The sequence below is a fragment of the Balaenoptera borealis genome, assembly GCF_965194805.1.
Source record: "Balaenoptera borealis genome assembly, chromosome: 11".
In the NCBI taxonomy this organism is placed as follows: Eukaryota; Metazoa; Chordata; class Mammalia; order Artiodactyla; family Balaenopteridae; genus Balaenoptera; species Balaenoptera borealis.
The window spans coordinates 55726806-55742083 of NC_138868.1; the positions used below are offsets into that span (position 1 = coordinate 55726806).

General features: G+C 56.5%; 1 protein-coding gene across 7 annotated transcripts in view; it reads left to right on the top strand.

Moving 5' to 3' along the window:
- MYO7A (myosin VIIA) overlaps positions 1-15278 on the top strand; it is a 106723-nt gene that overhangs the window by 35703 nt on the left and 55742 nt on the right. For all 7 annotated transcript variants that reach the window (XM_082343263.1, XM_082343259.1, XM_082343261.1 and 4 more), the window contains 7 exons: positions 1702-1808; positions 7734-7871; positions 9790-9948; positions 10369-10461; positions 12570-12664; positions 13986-14070; positions 14610-14828. In XM_082343263.1, the coding sequence (XP_082199389.1) occupies positions 1702-1808; positions 7734-7871; positions 9790-9948; positions 10369-10461; positions 12570-12664; positions 13986-14070; positions 14610-14828 (896 nt within the window). The remainder of the gene's footprint in view (positions 1-1701; positions 1809-7733; positions 7872-9789; positions 9949-10368; positions 10462-12569; positions 12665-13985; positions 14071-14609; positions 14829-15278) is intronic.

Sequence of the window (15278 nt, forward strand, 5' to 3'; positions counted from 1 at the left end):
CTGAGGCCCCGAGAGGGAAATGACTTGCCTAAGGTCACTAATCAGTTTTGAGCTACTTTAAACAATTGTGTCAGCATTTTCTGTTTACAGAGCACTGTTTCAATTCAGTAAATTTTATTTATGACATGTGTGGTGCTAGGTGATCCAAAAAGAAGCTAGAGCTTATGGGTGCATCATGCTCATTCAACAGATAAGGAAGCTGAGACCCAGAAGGGGACCTCCCTAGGGTCCCATAGTGAGTCTGTCATAGAGCTTTAATTAGGACCCTACAATTCCATCCCAACTTCAGAGCCCCCCTTCCAGTACTGAGTGCCACCTGCAGCTCACCCCTCCCCAGATGCCATGTGGGCAGCTCCGCACTGGGTCTCTGTGCCATCTGCCAGCCAGGGCAGCCTGAGTCCTGGGGGAAAGGGTGCTGCTTCTCTGCAGGGTTCCTCCTCCTCAGGCATCCCCAGCCCTTGGGCTCCTCATCTTCATCTCCACGCTAGCAAGGCCCCCCATTAACCAGTTCCTAAGTCCTCAGTCCCTGGTAATGGTAGCCTTCTTTGGAGTCTGTGTGGTACAGGGGAGTCTCCCTGGGCTGGTGCCAGGTCTCCTGTGCTCAGGTCTTAACTCTGCCCGTGGCTTGCTATGTGCCGTTAGACAATTTGCTTAGCTTCTCTGAACATCAATTTCTTCCCTTGTGGGGGTGGGGAAGATAATCTCCACCTGTCCTGCATATACAGGGGGAGTTGTGAGCATTCCAGCTGTGAAGGCACTACCCAAACACAAGGTCTCTTAAATGCATTCCTTTACTATTACCTGGTACCAGATGAACTTGTATTCTCTCCCAGGGCACACACTTAACAAGGGCTTTTGACACCTTTGTTACTGAACTTGGGTCCTTGGACTCTTTAATCAATAGAAATTGGTAAGAAGCCAGACGAGAAATTCAGGCAAGCTTTACAGGGGCTCGGGCTGCTTTAGCACGAGGGAGTGAGAACAAGAAACAGGTGCCTTTGCTCACTCCCTGAGCGGGGGCGGGCTGGTTCCTTAAGTGAGGTGAGGGCGGTGGCGGATTGGTGGGTCGGGCTGGAGGAGGGGCTTAGGTGGTCAGCTCACCCTCTTAGTGGTGCTGTGTGCAGGGGTCATGGGCAGTTCCCTGCTTTTGCTCCCAGCAGCTCAGGAATGGCAGTCGGTTTGTGGCGTTTTTGTATCTTATTGTTCACAATTGCTGGCACCGCACATGCGTGTAGTTATTTTTAGTCCCTAAGTTTCTTTGTCTTTTGTTGCTGGAGGAGATGTTTGTCCAGGTGCGATTACTCCGGTAGAGGGTCCCAGGTCCCAGCCTATCTCACCTTCCTCCAAAAGACTGAAGCTGGCATTTCAGGTGTTGCGGTGGTTGAGTTGGCAAGGTGCCCCGCTCCCTCCCGGGGCCTGAGACTTCCTGCCCTCCTCTTTGGCCAGGCCGGGAAGAGGTGGGCTGTGAGGCTGGGGAGATGAGTTCCAGAGCTGGCTCTGCCCCTCACTTTCTCTGTGACCTTGGGCAAGCTACTGTCCTCTACAGGCCCGAGTCCCCAACTGTAAAGTGGATGTGGTTGAACTAGGTGGATTTTGAGGGTCTTCCTGGACCAGGCGTTGTGGCTTCGGGGAAGGGGTGAGTCTTGTCGGGGGGAGGCTGCCGGAGCTGGCGAGGTGTGACTGCTCTTTGCCGCTGCCCAGGCTTCCTGGAGAAGAACCGGGACACCCTGCATGGAGACATCATCCAGCTCGTCCACTCCTCCAGGAACAAGTTCATCAAGCAGATCTTCCAGGCTGACGTCGCCATGGTAACGTCGGGGTGTGGTTTTCATTGGGCAGGAAGGGCCCCCAGAAGCCAGGCCGGTATCTAGGTGCCCCCTTGTCTAGTGGCTTCAGCTGAGCTCCTCTGGCCATAGAGCAGGGGCGGTGCTTTGCTGTGGTTCCGGGAGGGGCTGGAGGGCCTCCAAGATCCTCCTATCGGGTCCTCTTGTACTAATGAGGGGGAGTGGGTGGGGTGCAAGGCCCAGAGGAGGATCACGTGAGATGCTGCAGAGCAGAGCCTGATCAGGACTCGGTTTTCCATGGGGGGCCCCTCCCCCACCCCGACCTCCAGCAGCGAACAGGGAGCGCCGGCAAAGAGGGGACGTCCAGCCTTGAGGACGCGGACGGGGGTGGGTGTTCAGAGAAATGGGCACAAACGGCATATTTGCACCAGCCCTGGACCCCATATTGGCGGGGGCGGGGGTGGAGAATTTCCCACCCTCGACATTTCCTTTGTCCCTAGAGTGTTAGCCTGGACTCTGTAGTGGGCTCAAGCCAGATTCAAATCCCAGCTCCACCACCTTCTCACTGGGTGGACTTGTTTCCTGCAGGATTGTATGCCTTTTTATTTCATATTTTCCTCCTGTCCCATGGCTTCCTGGAGAGTGCGTGGAGGGGCTCAAGGGGAGGGCAGAGCCTCTGCCCCCTCAGTGCCTGCCCTGCTGCCTGTGTTGCCCCCAGCCTCCCAGAAGCCCAGACCACTGCCCTGAGGGTTGTCCTCTCTCCCTGGTGGATTTTGCCCTCTGTTTTCTGACCCGCCACGTTCTCCTTGCCCCCCACCCCATCTCGCCGTGCACTGTGGTTCCTGTTGTAGTTTCTCTGTGGTTATTCATCGGGCACTCTCCGCCAGTCAGCAGCTTCTGCGAAGGTAAAAGACCCCAGCCCGGGGCCGGAGGATGGCGGGAGAGGCCTCAGCAGCCCTTGGGGCTGGGCTGTGTCCTCAGCCCCTGCGGCACTGAGGCTTGGGGAAAGAGCCTTTTATTCTTTATTTTTTTTGGAGTGTGCGTTTTCATGGAGTGGTTTGTGGAGTGGTTTGATTTTTGTTTTTGGAGTTGTGTGGACTTCAGGCATCTCAGTTTCTTAAAGGAGGAAACTGAGTCCTAGAAAAAGAGGTGAGACTTGCCCAGTGTATCGGGGCAGGGCTGGGACTCGAACCCTTCTCTCCCAAGTTCTCTGCCTCCACGGAGTCTCTTGGAGGCATCAAGGCCTGCTCCTTCCATCAGGCCCTACTAAGGGTTTCTACGTCCATGACTCAGTCAGATCCTCCGATTAACCTTGTGGAGCAGGAGGGGCAGGTGGTATTTTCTGAATTTTGCAGATGAGGGACTGAAGCTCAGAGATGGAGTGTGGTTCACTCCCAGTCACAACATGCGGGGGAGCTGGGACTAGAAGCCACTCCGTGCCCCCTGACCTCCTTAGGCCCTGGAACACCATCCCTGGTGTATCCTGACCACCAGCTCCAGGTCGTGCGTGGCTCCCAAGGCGCTCTGGGCCCCAAAGATGCTGGGTACCCTTAGCAGCAGCATAGCTCCACCGTCCCTTCGCCTCCCTTTTCTCTTCTCAGCCGTCAGTTTCCTCTCTGCCTAATGCTGACATCCTCTCACATTCGCTCTTAACGCTGGGTCCGCCTTCCTTCCTGCATGTCTGGCATCCCCCTGCTGCCTGGTGCCTCGCAGAGTTCTGGCACAAATCACAAAACCACAGTGGTAGTGCAGGGCCCCCAGCACATCAAGAGCAGGGAGGTTGTCTGGAAGGAGGCCTCCGCCCTCTGCCCACGGTCGGCCCCAGGCCGACACTGTGGCCCAGCTGGTTGATGGGATGAATGTAGGGCCACCACCAGCGAGGGGCCCAGGCGCCTTGAGCTCCAGCACCGGCAGTCCCCACCGTGAAGCCCACAAACTGCCGGTCGCAGTGTTGGTGAGACAGGAGTGGCTCTGGACTCTCCCCCAGTCTTTCCTGTCCTTCTGTAGATGCCAGCCCAGCCCCTACCAGGCCTACCCACTCCTCCTGGTCTTGGGCAGTCCCGGAAGACACTGAACCCATCTTTTCCTCCTACTTCTCTTTCCCAAGCCCGTGGAGGCATGTGGGGACCTCTCCGTGAAGTTTCCTGTTCTAAGCCTCCTTCCCTGAACTCTGGGAATAGAACCCACTTGCTGAGGAACCGTGGAGAGGTCCAAGTGTGAGACTGTGGGGTGTCCAGAAGTGGCCCGCTCCCGAGGGAGTTTTTGGAGCACAGAATGAGAACCTGGCAGTGACAGATTTGATACCAATTACATCTACTCTTCTGGCCCACTTAGGCACCCCCGTGAGTAATTACTATTGCCCCCACCTTACAGGTAAAGTAACTGTGGCCCAGAGAGGCCAAGGTCTTTGCGAGAAGTCACACAGCTGGTGACACACAGGGATTGGTTCCAGGTCTGTCTCAGGGAGGTGCAGGGACTTGGCCAAAGTCACGTACAAGTGAGGGCTACAGTGAGGCTCTCTTGTCCCTGCTCCTTTTCACTGTACTGTGCTATCTGCAAGCTTTGCCTCAAGGAAAGGAAAAATGCTTTGTAACTGTTGGAAACATGATAGCTCTGTTAAAGGAACGAGGAAATGGGCTTGGTGAAGTGTGGATGCTGAGTCAGTTTATTGGATGACAGTGTACTAGCCGCAGCGCTCTCCTTAGGGTGAGGGCCCACATCCTTCCGGTGATCTGACCTGTGTCCTGTGCAGGTCCCCAGCCCCTGAATTTCCACCCTTCTGACTCTTGTGTCTGCCTCCTCAGGGCGCCCCCGGCAGCCCCACCCCAACTGTTGCTGCTGGAGGGAGCTGCAGAGCAGGGCAGCTCTTCCAGGGCATGAACACCGCCCCACCCCCACCCCCAGGCACATGACCCAGGCGCCCTGAGTCCACAGGACGCTGGTTCACTCCTTATTGCAGGTGGCTCCTCCTGACAGTGACTTCCCAGCCCCGATCACATCATGCTCAGGTGCCTGCGCCTCACATCCCCTCCGAGGCGTCATTTAACGCTGACCTTTGGACTTCTCACTTCTGCCTTTACCCCATCCCCAATTATCTGCAGATTATCCCAGAGAACAACAAATGTTGGAAAAGATGACCTTTCCCCTCAATGAAATAAAACCAAATCAGAAACCAGGTGGCCAGGGAAATGAGAGCAGACCCTGGGATCATAGGCCCCATTCACTCATTCCTTCCTTCCCTCACATATACCTACTGAATGCCTGTTGTATGTCAGACATTGTCATATGTCCTGGGGACACAGTAGTGAACAAAACAGAAAGAAACCTCTGTCCTCGTGGAGCTTGTGCTCTAGCAGAAGGAGAAAATAGTTAATAAGCAAATAAATAAGTGGATTACATCATGTCAGATGGTGACTTATGAGATGGGGAAAAATGAAGGAGGGAAGGGTGCTGGTGGTGGAGCTTTGCAGTTTTGAACAGGGGATCAGGAAAGGCCTTACTGAGAGGTTGGTGAGGAAGTGAAGAAGCCAGCCACGTGCATTCTGGAGGAAAAGCATCGCAGGGAGAGGGAACAGCAAGTGCAAAACCCTAAGGTGCTTTTTAAGCCCCAACCTGCCCTGGGAAGAGCATGGAGGCAGGGGTGGCTGGAAGGGAGGGAATAAAGTGGTGGAGAGGCTGGAGGTTACTGGGACCAGGTCCTGTGGGATATGTGGGTTCTTACAAAGGACCTTGGCATTCATGCTGAGTGAACTGGGAAGCCATTGAGGATTTTGAGCTGGTTGGGGGAGGGGAGACATGACTGGATTTGTGTTTTAACAGCCTCACTCACTCACTCACTATCACTGTGTCGATAGTGGAGTGGAGGGTGGTGTGGAGAGTGGGGGACAGAAGCAGGGAGACCGGTTTGGAGGTTATTGCAATAACGAGAGAGCCATGTAGGCAGCTTGGACCAGACTGACAGTGGAGGAAGTGGTAAGAAAGGGTCAGATTCTGGGTCCATTTTGGAGGTAGAGCCAATAAGATTTGCTGACATATTGGATATGAGAGAGGAGGAGTTGGGAATGGTTCCTAGATCTGTGGCTTGAGCAGTTGGACAATTTCTCGGAGCCCATGGACGCTAGCAACCAGTTCAGCACCACTTCAGTTCAGCAAAGTGTTGTTGATTGTTGCTGTGCCAGGCCCTGGGGCACAGCAGTAAGCAAGGCAGACCCGCCTGTCCTCACGGGGCTCACAGCCCAGCAGGGAAGACAGACAGAAAGGAATAGTTCCAGAGTGCTGATTGAAACCAAAGAAGGGTGTGTCCTATGTGCGTGTATGTTGTTTGTGTGTATTGTGCATGTGTGCATGCTTTGTGTGCTGTGCGTGAGGGTTTTCTCTGCGTGTGTATTTCTGTGTGTGTTGTGTGTGTATATGTGTTATGTGTGTGTAGTGTGTGTGTCTTGTGTGTGTGTGCTGTGTGTCGTGTGTATTTGTGTGTGGTGTGCGTCTGTGTGTATCTGTGTATATGTGTGTACATTTGTGTGTTATGTGCCTGTGTGTCTATGTATGTGTGCTGTGTGTGTTGTGTGTCTGTGTGTGTGCTGTGTGTGCACACACGTGCTCCTGGCAAGGCCTCTAATGCAGGCCGGGTACAGCCCACCCTGGACAGCTTCCCCCCCAATTGGGGGTCGCTCAGTGCTGCTGCTGGATCAGGTTCTGGGGCAGACTTGGGGGCTACAGACCTGACATTCACCCTACCCCAGTGCAAATACTCCTCAGCTTCTCTTGGCAAAATCCTAGGATATATTCCAGATAATACTAAAACAGAAAACATGGCAAATTTCAGAATAGCAAGCATTTGCTGTTTCTTGGCAAGTTTCATTTCATTCCGGGGGCGTATGGTCTAACTTTAGAATGGGTTAAATGCCTCTCCCTCCCCCCACATATCTCACACACTGACATCTGCATCCTTGGTTTTTGGTGCTACAGGATATCAGATAAAATGATGACTCATTTAAAATATAAAATCTCACAATAATAATCAAATTCACTAACAAAAAATCCTCACCCAAAAGAAATTGCCAGGAAAACAATAACATCAAAATGCTTTGGAATCGAATCTTGTTTTTATGTCCAGTTTCTTGGCCTGAGAGGTTCTGCTTCCTGTTTGTTTGCTGCTCAGGTCCTCCCCCAGGACCCCAACTCATTTCATAGTCTTCTGAGAGGGAGACCCCAACAGGGCAGGGAAGTGCAGGGGGTCGCTGGTCGGCTCACCCGGATAGTGGCTGGTAGAGCACGGGGCCCTTGGGCCTTGGTGCTGGACGGCGGCCAGAGGCCAGCTGTGTGCCTTCTTAGGAGGCTTATCTGGGTCTGCCCCGCCCACCTGCTGCTGACCTGCTAATCCCACAGGGAGGGCAGAGGGTGCAGGTAGCACTGCCGCCCTCACGGGTTGCTGTTTACTGAGACAGACTCTCACAGCCTGGTCAGCTAGATAGATGGCACTATTCCCATTTGGGAGACTGAGGCTCAGCGCTGCTTAGTGACCTGCCTAAAATCACAGGACTCGGAGGTGGTGAGCCAGGGTTTGAATTTAGGTCTGTCTAACCCGTCTCTAGAGACGACCCCATCATCCTGAAGTGACCAAGTCTGGCCACTCATTTATACCGGGAAGGGAGGATGGAGACTCAGAGAGGGGCTGCGTCTTGCCCAGAGTCACCCAGCACACCAGGGCGTGTGCCGCGCTCCTGGGCCCAGGATCAGGGAGGCTTCCCAGAAGGGGGTGCGTCTGGGATCCAAGCTCCAGCCCAGACCAGGCGGGTGACAGGAAAACCCATGTGCCTGGCCAGCCTGCTTCCTTGGGCAGCTCTCCCTCAGGCCCTTGACCAGCTGACCTCTCCCCTCCTGCTTCCCTTCCGGAGGGCTGGAGGGGCACGGGTCAGCCCCTCCCATCGCTGTGGTCCATCCCCCCAGGGCGCCGAGACCAGGAAGCGCTCGCCCACACTCAGCAGCCAGTTCAAGCGGTCGCTGGAGCTGCTGATGCGCACGCTGGGTGCCTGCCAGCCCTTCTTCGTGCGCTGCATCAAGCCCAACGAGTTCAAGAAGCCCATGGTGAGCAGCCCTGGCCTGGGAGGGGGCGAGGGGGAGGCAGATGGGACCAGCCTGGGGGGGTGGGAGGGGCTGGGCCGAAGGGGCAGGGTGGGCTGGCCCATGTGAGACTTTGTGCTCTGTGGGGAATGGCAGGGCCCCTGAGGGGCTTAAAGAACAAAGTTCCTATTTACTGGAGGCAGCAGGTACCCTGGAAAGAGCCTGGACTCTGCAGTAGTGGGCTCAAGCCAGATTCAAATCCCAACTCCACCACCTGCTCACTGGGTGACTGTAGACAAGTCACTTCATTCTCTCGTGCCTCAGTTTCCTCACAGATGGAAATGAGACTGATCATACCCACCTCCTGGGGGTATTCCATGCAATAATGCATGCAAACTGCCTGGCGCCTAGGAAGGCACTCAGTAAGTGGCAGCTGTGGTTCTTGCTGTGGCCCTGACTTTGAAAGCCTTCTCTCCTTTGGTCCAGCCAATGACCACCTCCTCCTGGAACCCTTCCTGGATTCCTTTGACTGGTGGGGAACATTTTCGTTTTTGGCTTTTCTGAGTAACATCTGTTGAGCCCTTTCTGTGTGTCCGGAGCAGAATGGATCGTCTTTCCACAGCCTCATTCAACCTTCCCAACAGCCCAGGAGGGAGGGACCTTTATGGCCCCATGTTCAAGATGTGGGACCAGAGGCTCAGGGAGGTTGAGGGGCTTGAGGCTGCAGAGCCAGGAGCCTGGGCCGCCCCTCCCTGGGAGCCCTCTCCTTCCCCAGCTCTGGGAGGTGTTGTTTACCACAAGTCTCTTCCCAGCGATAGGAGGGGAGGCCCAGGGGAAGCTGGGGCCTGAGGGTCTGGGGAGGGACGGAAGGCGGGAGGCCAGTACTGGGCCAGGGAAAGTGCCTGTAGCGAGAGGAAACAGGTGGCGGCAGCCAGCCTTCCGCATGCTAACTCTGTCCCCTGTCCCCTGCCCGGAAACATTCCCCAGAGTGGGCTGGCCAGTCCCCCAGGGGGATCAGGACAGGGTCTTCAGGGGCGTGAGAGTCACAGAGGGCTCCAGCGAGCTCCCCTCTAAGGCAGGAGGTCCAGGGGACCGAGGCCGGGGCCCTGGAGTTGGGCACCATCTCTCTTGCTCTCAGATGCCTCTGGAACCTTCTTTGGGCTGACCTCAGCATCTGTGGCCTGGCTCTTGGCTGCAGGACCTCCTCCCTGGGTCTCCTGCCTCCCTGCCTCCTGTCCCCCACTCCCGTCCTCCTCCCCACTGCAGTGAGAGACGTGGTTCTCAAACACAAATCTGACCCGGTCACCTTCTACTGCTTCCCTAGCCTGGCCTCTCAGGTCCTTCACAGCCCATCCACCAACCCTGCTGCCATCACAAAAATGACTTTGTGCCAATTAGAAAAATGTATCTCTTCCTTAAGGAAGGTACTTTGCTGTCAGCAGCCAGAAAGCTGTCTGAAAAACTATAAACCTAAGATGGCTATAATATGAAGGGCGACCTCTGGGGTTGTACAAGGCACCCACCACCTGCACAACCATAATCATGGCATGGATTAGCCTCCTCAGTCCCCATAAAATCCCCCAACATGTCCTGCGCTTTCAGGCTTGCTCACCTTTGCATGAGCTAGCCCCTCCAGCAGCCTCTCTCCTGTCAGGGTTAGAGCAAAGGTCCTCCACGAAGCCCCCTCGAGATGTCCCAAGGAGAATTAAGCTGTCTGTCCTCTGTGCCCTCAAAGCACTCAGCTCACCCCACGTGAGGGCCTCATTCCGTGCTGCTCGGTGGGTTTGGACTGCAGAGCCGCGTCTGGTCCCGCCTTTGCTCCTCATCTGCTGTGTGACCTTGGCCTCTCGGGGCCTTTGTCTGGGGCCAGGAAAATACAGAGCAGGGCTGGCCTCCCAGCGGGAGCATCCAGCACTGACGCCCTTGGCTCCTTGCCTGGCAGCTGTTCGACCGGCACCTGTGTGTGCGCCAGCTGCGGTACTCGGGGATGATGGAGACCATCCGAATCCGCCGAGCCGGCTATCCCATCCGCTACAGCTTCGTGGAGTTCGTGGAGCGGTACCGAGTGCTGCTGCCCGGCGTGAAGCCGGCCTACAAGCAGGTACGGAGCTGGGGACATAGGCGGGCGGGAGGGAGGGTCACAGCTCTGGGCTGGGCAAAGGCCCCAGTGTTCTCATTGGAACAGTGTGCTGGGCGTGACATCAGCTCGGCCACCTCAGGTATGGCTGGGAAAATTGGGGTCAGGCAGTGGAGTGCATCTGAGAGCTTCCATCGTCATGGTCAGCCGGTGTGGACTTAACACATGTGGTGAGTGGGCTCTGGCTGTTAGCTGGAGGTGAGGGTTTTATAATCATCGGGCCGAGCTAAGGAGAAGAGTGAGGGTCAGAGAAGGCAGGGCCCGGCGGCGGCCACACAGAGTTAGGGCCAGAGCTGGAGCAAGAGCCCTGCCTCCCAGCCTTGGGAGGGATACCAGGTGGCCTTTCCACTGGTGGGGCCACCCATTCTCTTATGTACCCCCCAGGATGACCTTCGGGGGACATGTCAGCGCATGGCTGAGGCTGTGCTGGGCACCCACGATGACTGGCAGATTGGCAAAACCAAGATTTTTCTGAAAGTGAGCACGGGCTCTGACTCCGGCTGCCTTGGCGGGGCTGTGAACTCCCCGTCACGGTGGGAACAGGTCCTAGGGGTGTGCTGTAGAGGAGTCGCAGCACCGAATGGGGTCCGTGCTGGGCCTTTGCGATCCTCCTGCCCTGCAGCTGTGGCTGGTTGGAGCGGGTGGTGCAGGGGCAGTTGGTATTTGAGAGCATCTGTGACCTAGAGGTGGGGTTGGAGCAGTGACCCTGGGTGAGGAAACCGAAGGCCAGAGGTGGGCTCATCAGGGAGGCCTGGATTCAGTCCTGACCCTGTGGTTGTCTGTCCTGGGAATTTGGGCAGGTCACTGGCCCTTTCTGAGCCTCATTTTCCCATCTGTAAAATGGGATGTACTTGTGGTAGGGGGCTCTCGCGTGTACCTTTGGTCCCTTCCCTTTTTTCCTGCCAGGCAGGGCTCATGCAAGGCTGTGGTTGGCCGTGTGCTGCTCACCTTGCTCTCTGGTGTCCCCGGGCCTGTTCCCGTGCTCCCCGAGCAGACACCTGGGGCCCTCTGGCTCCCACCACAGCTTGGGCAGGACTTCGGGGGCTGGGCAGTCGAGGAGGGGGCAGGGCTGGGAGCAGGAAGCTGGGCCGGGGGAGCTTGCTGGAGCTGGCGTAGACGGGGCAGCTAGAGCAGGGACAGCGTGAGCGCTGGCTTTTCCATTTCCATTTCTGCCATTCTGGATTTCTGGCTGTCCTGGGTGATGGGGCCGTGCTCCTTCCTCTGCATAGGGTGGGCCCAGGCAGCCCAGGACAGCTGGGGAGAGGGAACGGGGGAGCCAGCCCTGCGCTGGAGGGAGTCCTGGGGTCTAGTCTAATTCCTCCCTGGCTGAGGGGCCTGGGCCAGTGCCTTCATCTCTCTGAGCCTTCATTTCCTCATCGGAATGATGTTGACTGTTCCCTGCCTGTGTGTCTCACAACTGCCACCTGGAGAGCACGTTCCGTGGGCCAGGCCCCAGTGGGGGCTTTTTGTCCATCATCACTCATTTAGTCATCTCAGCAGCCCGTGAGGTAGAATTATTATGCCCGTTTCAGAGGCTTAGCACGTAGAGGTGAGGTGCCCATGGTCAGGCGCTGCATTGGAGTGGAGAGCAGGGCTTCCAGACTGTGGTTCTGATGCCCAGCCCACATGGGTAAGGGAGGGAAGGTGTGCAGCACGATGGCATCTAGTGCCAGAGACATCATTGTCCCCATCCTCCACATCCTCACTTTTCTGGGCTCTTCAGAAACCAGTAGTGGTTTCCAGACCCCAAACATCTGCTTCTCATTCATTCACTCATTTGTTCAGAAAGCCTTGGCTGAGCAGCCCCTCTGTGCTGGGCCCTGTCCCCAAGTGATGTGTCCTGTGATTATCTGATGGATGTTCCTCCCCGACCAGACTGAGATTCCCCAGGACAGGGCCCAGGTCTGCCTGGTTCATTGCAGCCTCACCCCAGCACCTAGCACATGGCTGGCACATGGAGATATTTGATTCATGTATTGAACGAACCATGAGTTTTGTCCAACTGGAGTGAGGGTTAGGGGCTCAGGGGTGAGAAGGAGAGGGGGCTAGAGAAGTGGGCAGGGCCTGATGGTAGAGGACCTGGGTGCCAGGGGAGGAGACCAGGCTTGACCCCGGGAGCCAGTGGGGTATCTCTGTGAGATCTGTCCTTGAGGGAAGGCCAGAGGGGGAGCAACAGAGGACAGGAGACTGTTTCTAAGATCCTGGAGAGAAACGATGGTGGCCTGGCCCACGCCAGGGGCTGATGTGACAGAGCACCTAGAAGAGCTGGGACTCGGGTAGAGATGGCCATAGGATGAAGCCAGTGTGTGTGCGTGTTGGGCCCCCGACTCCATGCAGTCCAATTAGGCCCCTCCTGCTCCCTTTGTCCCTCCCAGGCCTCTGGCATCCACCACGACAGTACCTGTATGTACTTGTGGCTGTGAGAGGCTGCCCCATGGGGCCAGAGCAGGGTTGGGAGCCTTTGGGGCCCAACTGAGCCCTAGGCCTGGGCTCTGAGTGAAGGAAGAGGGGGCCCACCTGGGGCGGCCTCAGCGCTGAGACTGGAGAGGTTGGTAGGGGCACCGCTCAGGAGCTCTGCCCTCCAGGACCACCACGACATGCTGCTGGAGGTGGAACGGGACAAGGCCATCACTGACAGAGTCATCCTCCTCCAGAAGGTCATCCGGGGGTTCAAAGACAGGTTCGTGCCTGGACTAGCTCTTCCCCACCTCAGCCCGTGTGTGTGTGTGTGTGTGTGTGTGTGCGTGCGCGCGTGTGTGTGCGCGTGCGTGTGCGCGCACGCACACGTGCTTGGCTCACCTCCGTTCCTCCCACGTGAACACGGAATAAACACCCATGTGCACACACAGAAACACGCACACACGTGCACAGCATGCACACAGGGTCATGCGAACAGGGTTGAACACTCAGGCACGTGGACCTATCTGTGCCCCCGTGCCCAGTAACACAGTACCCCCACCTACACACAGGCTTGCACACGTGGGCACATGAGGCACACAAGTGGACCCGCTGTTGGTCTCAGATGCCTGATGAAATTTCCCAAAGAGGAAATTTGAGATTTTGTGAGTTACAAAGTGTGTCCCATATTCCATGTAAGGGGCATGTGTACAGCTGTGTCAGTTCACAGATGGGCAGGGCTGACTCAGGAGTGTGATTCAGGCTCCACAAAAATCCCACAGCCTGCATCTTTTGCAGTTCATCTGGTCACTCCCTTCCTCTGTCCGTCCACCCACTTGTCCATCTGTCTGTCTGTCTATCTATCTAGCCATCCTTTGTCCATCCATCCATCCACCCACCTGTCCCTCCATCCGTCTGTCCATCTGTCCAGCCATCCTTTGTCCATCCATCCACCTGTCTGTCCATCAACCTGTCCCTCCATCCATCTGTCCGCCCCCTCCCACGGCTGTGCCCTCGTTTGTGTGTGTATCCAGGAATTGGCTTGCTGGCTCACCCACACTGACGTAGCCATCCTTCACTCCTCCCTTATTTATTTCTATGTTCAGGAGACACCTGCTGTTTGATGTGTGGTCTCTCGTCCTCCATCAGGTTGAAGGTGACCGTCAGCCTGTAGAAGCTGCCTAGTGTGCACAGGGAACAGCATGGTGCTCACTCAGTCAGAAGACCAGGGCTCCAGCCCCAGCCTCATCAAGTCTCAGTTTCCTCACCTATAAAATGAGGGAGTTAGATAGTCAGTAATAAGTGATGTTTACAGTTTTCAAAATGTTTAATCTTTATTTACTGACTACTCATACATTTATTCATGAGTAACCTTCTGAATGTCCACCTCACTGGGTTTATGTGACAAGGCTGTGAGGCAGGCAGGGCAGGTATTATTCTGCCCATTTTACAGATGAGGAAGCTGAGGTGCAGAGAAGTTATAGGCCTTTGCCCAAGGTCATGGAGCCAAGGAGACACAGAGCTGGGACTCAGCCCTGCTCTCCTAATTCCAAACCCCACCCGGACCCTGGCAGAGGTCCTCCTGCATTATGCTGCTGTTTTAGGTCCAACTTCCTGAAGCTGAAGAATGCTGCCACGCTGATCCAGAGGCACTGGCGGGGCCACAACTGCAGGAGGAACTACGGGCTGGTGAGCCTCCTCAAGGGAGCTGCTTGTTGCCTCACGAAGCCTTTGAACCTGGCCCTGTTGCCATAGCAGCAGGACTTACCTGTTTGCGGGGCCTGGCTGGCCTCTTGCCACCCTGCCAGCCCCTACCATTCCTCCAGCCCGAAGTCCGAGTCTGGTTTTTGCAGCTCTCCCCATCTGGTCAGCAATGTTTGTGCTTTTCTTCTGGAATGTTTTGGTGGGTGATGAGCACCTGGGTTATTAAACACCTCAGAGGGGGCCAGGAACGGGTGTGTCACATGGACCTCTGTGAAGGAACTGGCCTTGGGGCTGGGGAGGTGGACAGGAAGGAGGCCCACTCCTGGTCTGAGGATGGGAGTCTCTTAGGGGGGCCGCATCTCAGGGAAAGCCAAGGCCACTCCCTGGGAAACTTCGGTCTGAGAGGAGACAGCTGTGCCTTTGGGGCTTGCAGGTTGGAGAGTGGAGCCCGGGGCAGTGACCTCCACGGGCAGGGTTGGTCTGGAATCAGGGCAGTGGTTCTGAGCTGGTGGCCATCCTTGCAGATGCGGTTGGGCTTCTTGCGGCTGCAGGCCCTGCACCGCTCCCGGAAGCTGCACCAGCAGTACTGCCTGGCCCGCCGGCGCATCATCGGGTTCCAGGCCCGCTGCCGCGCCTACCTGGTGCGCAAGGCTTTCCGTCATCGCCTCTGGGCTGTGATCACCGTGCAGGCCTATGCCCGGGGCATGATCGCCCGCAGGCTGCACCGGCGCCTCAGGGCTGAGGTAAGGGTCCCAGGTCCACAGCAGCCACAGCTCTGAGCCCTGTGACAGCTGTGTCCTCCGAGGGGTGCTCTTCCACCTCAGGCGGACATATCGCCCCACGTGTGGCCTGAGCCTGTCGGGGGGTGGGGGTGTAGGGCTCTACCTTTTCTGAGGCATGCACAAGACTGGACCCCTCATTTCCCTCTTTCCAGCCAGGGGCAGGCCAGGGGCCCAGTCCCTCTTGTGACTCTTTGGGAGGCCAAGGTGAGCCTGCTTTGGCTTTGGGATCAGCAGTGCCCCCAACCCGCTGTGGCACCTGGAGGGTTTCTCATGTGGCTCAGTTTCCCTCTACCAAATTATTTGGCAAAGTCATTCCCAGTCCCAGAACTCAGCCGGGGTGGGGTGGGGTCGAGCTGGCGGGAAGCACCGTGACAGTCACACACGGTTTGGCACGCACCCTGCCGCCCCCTC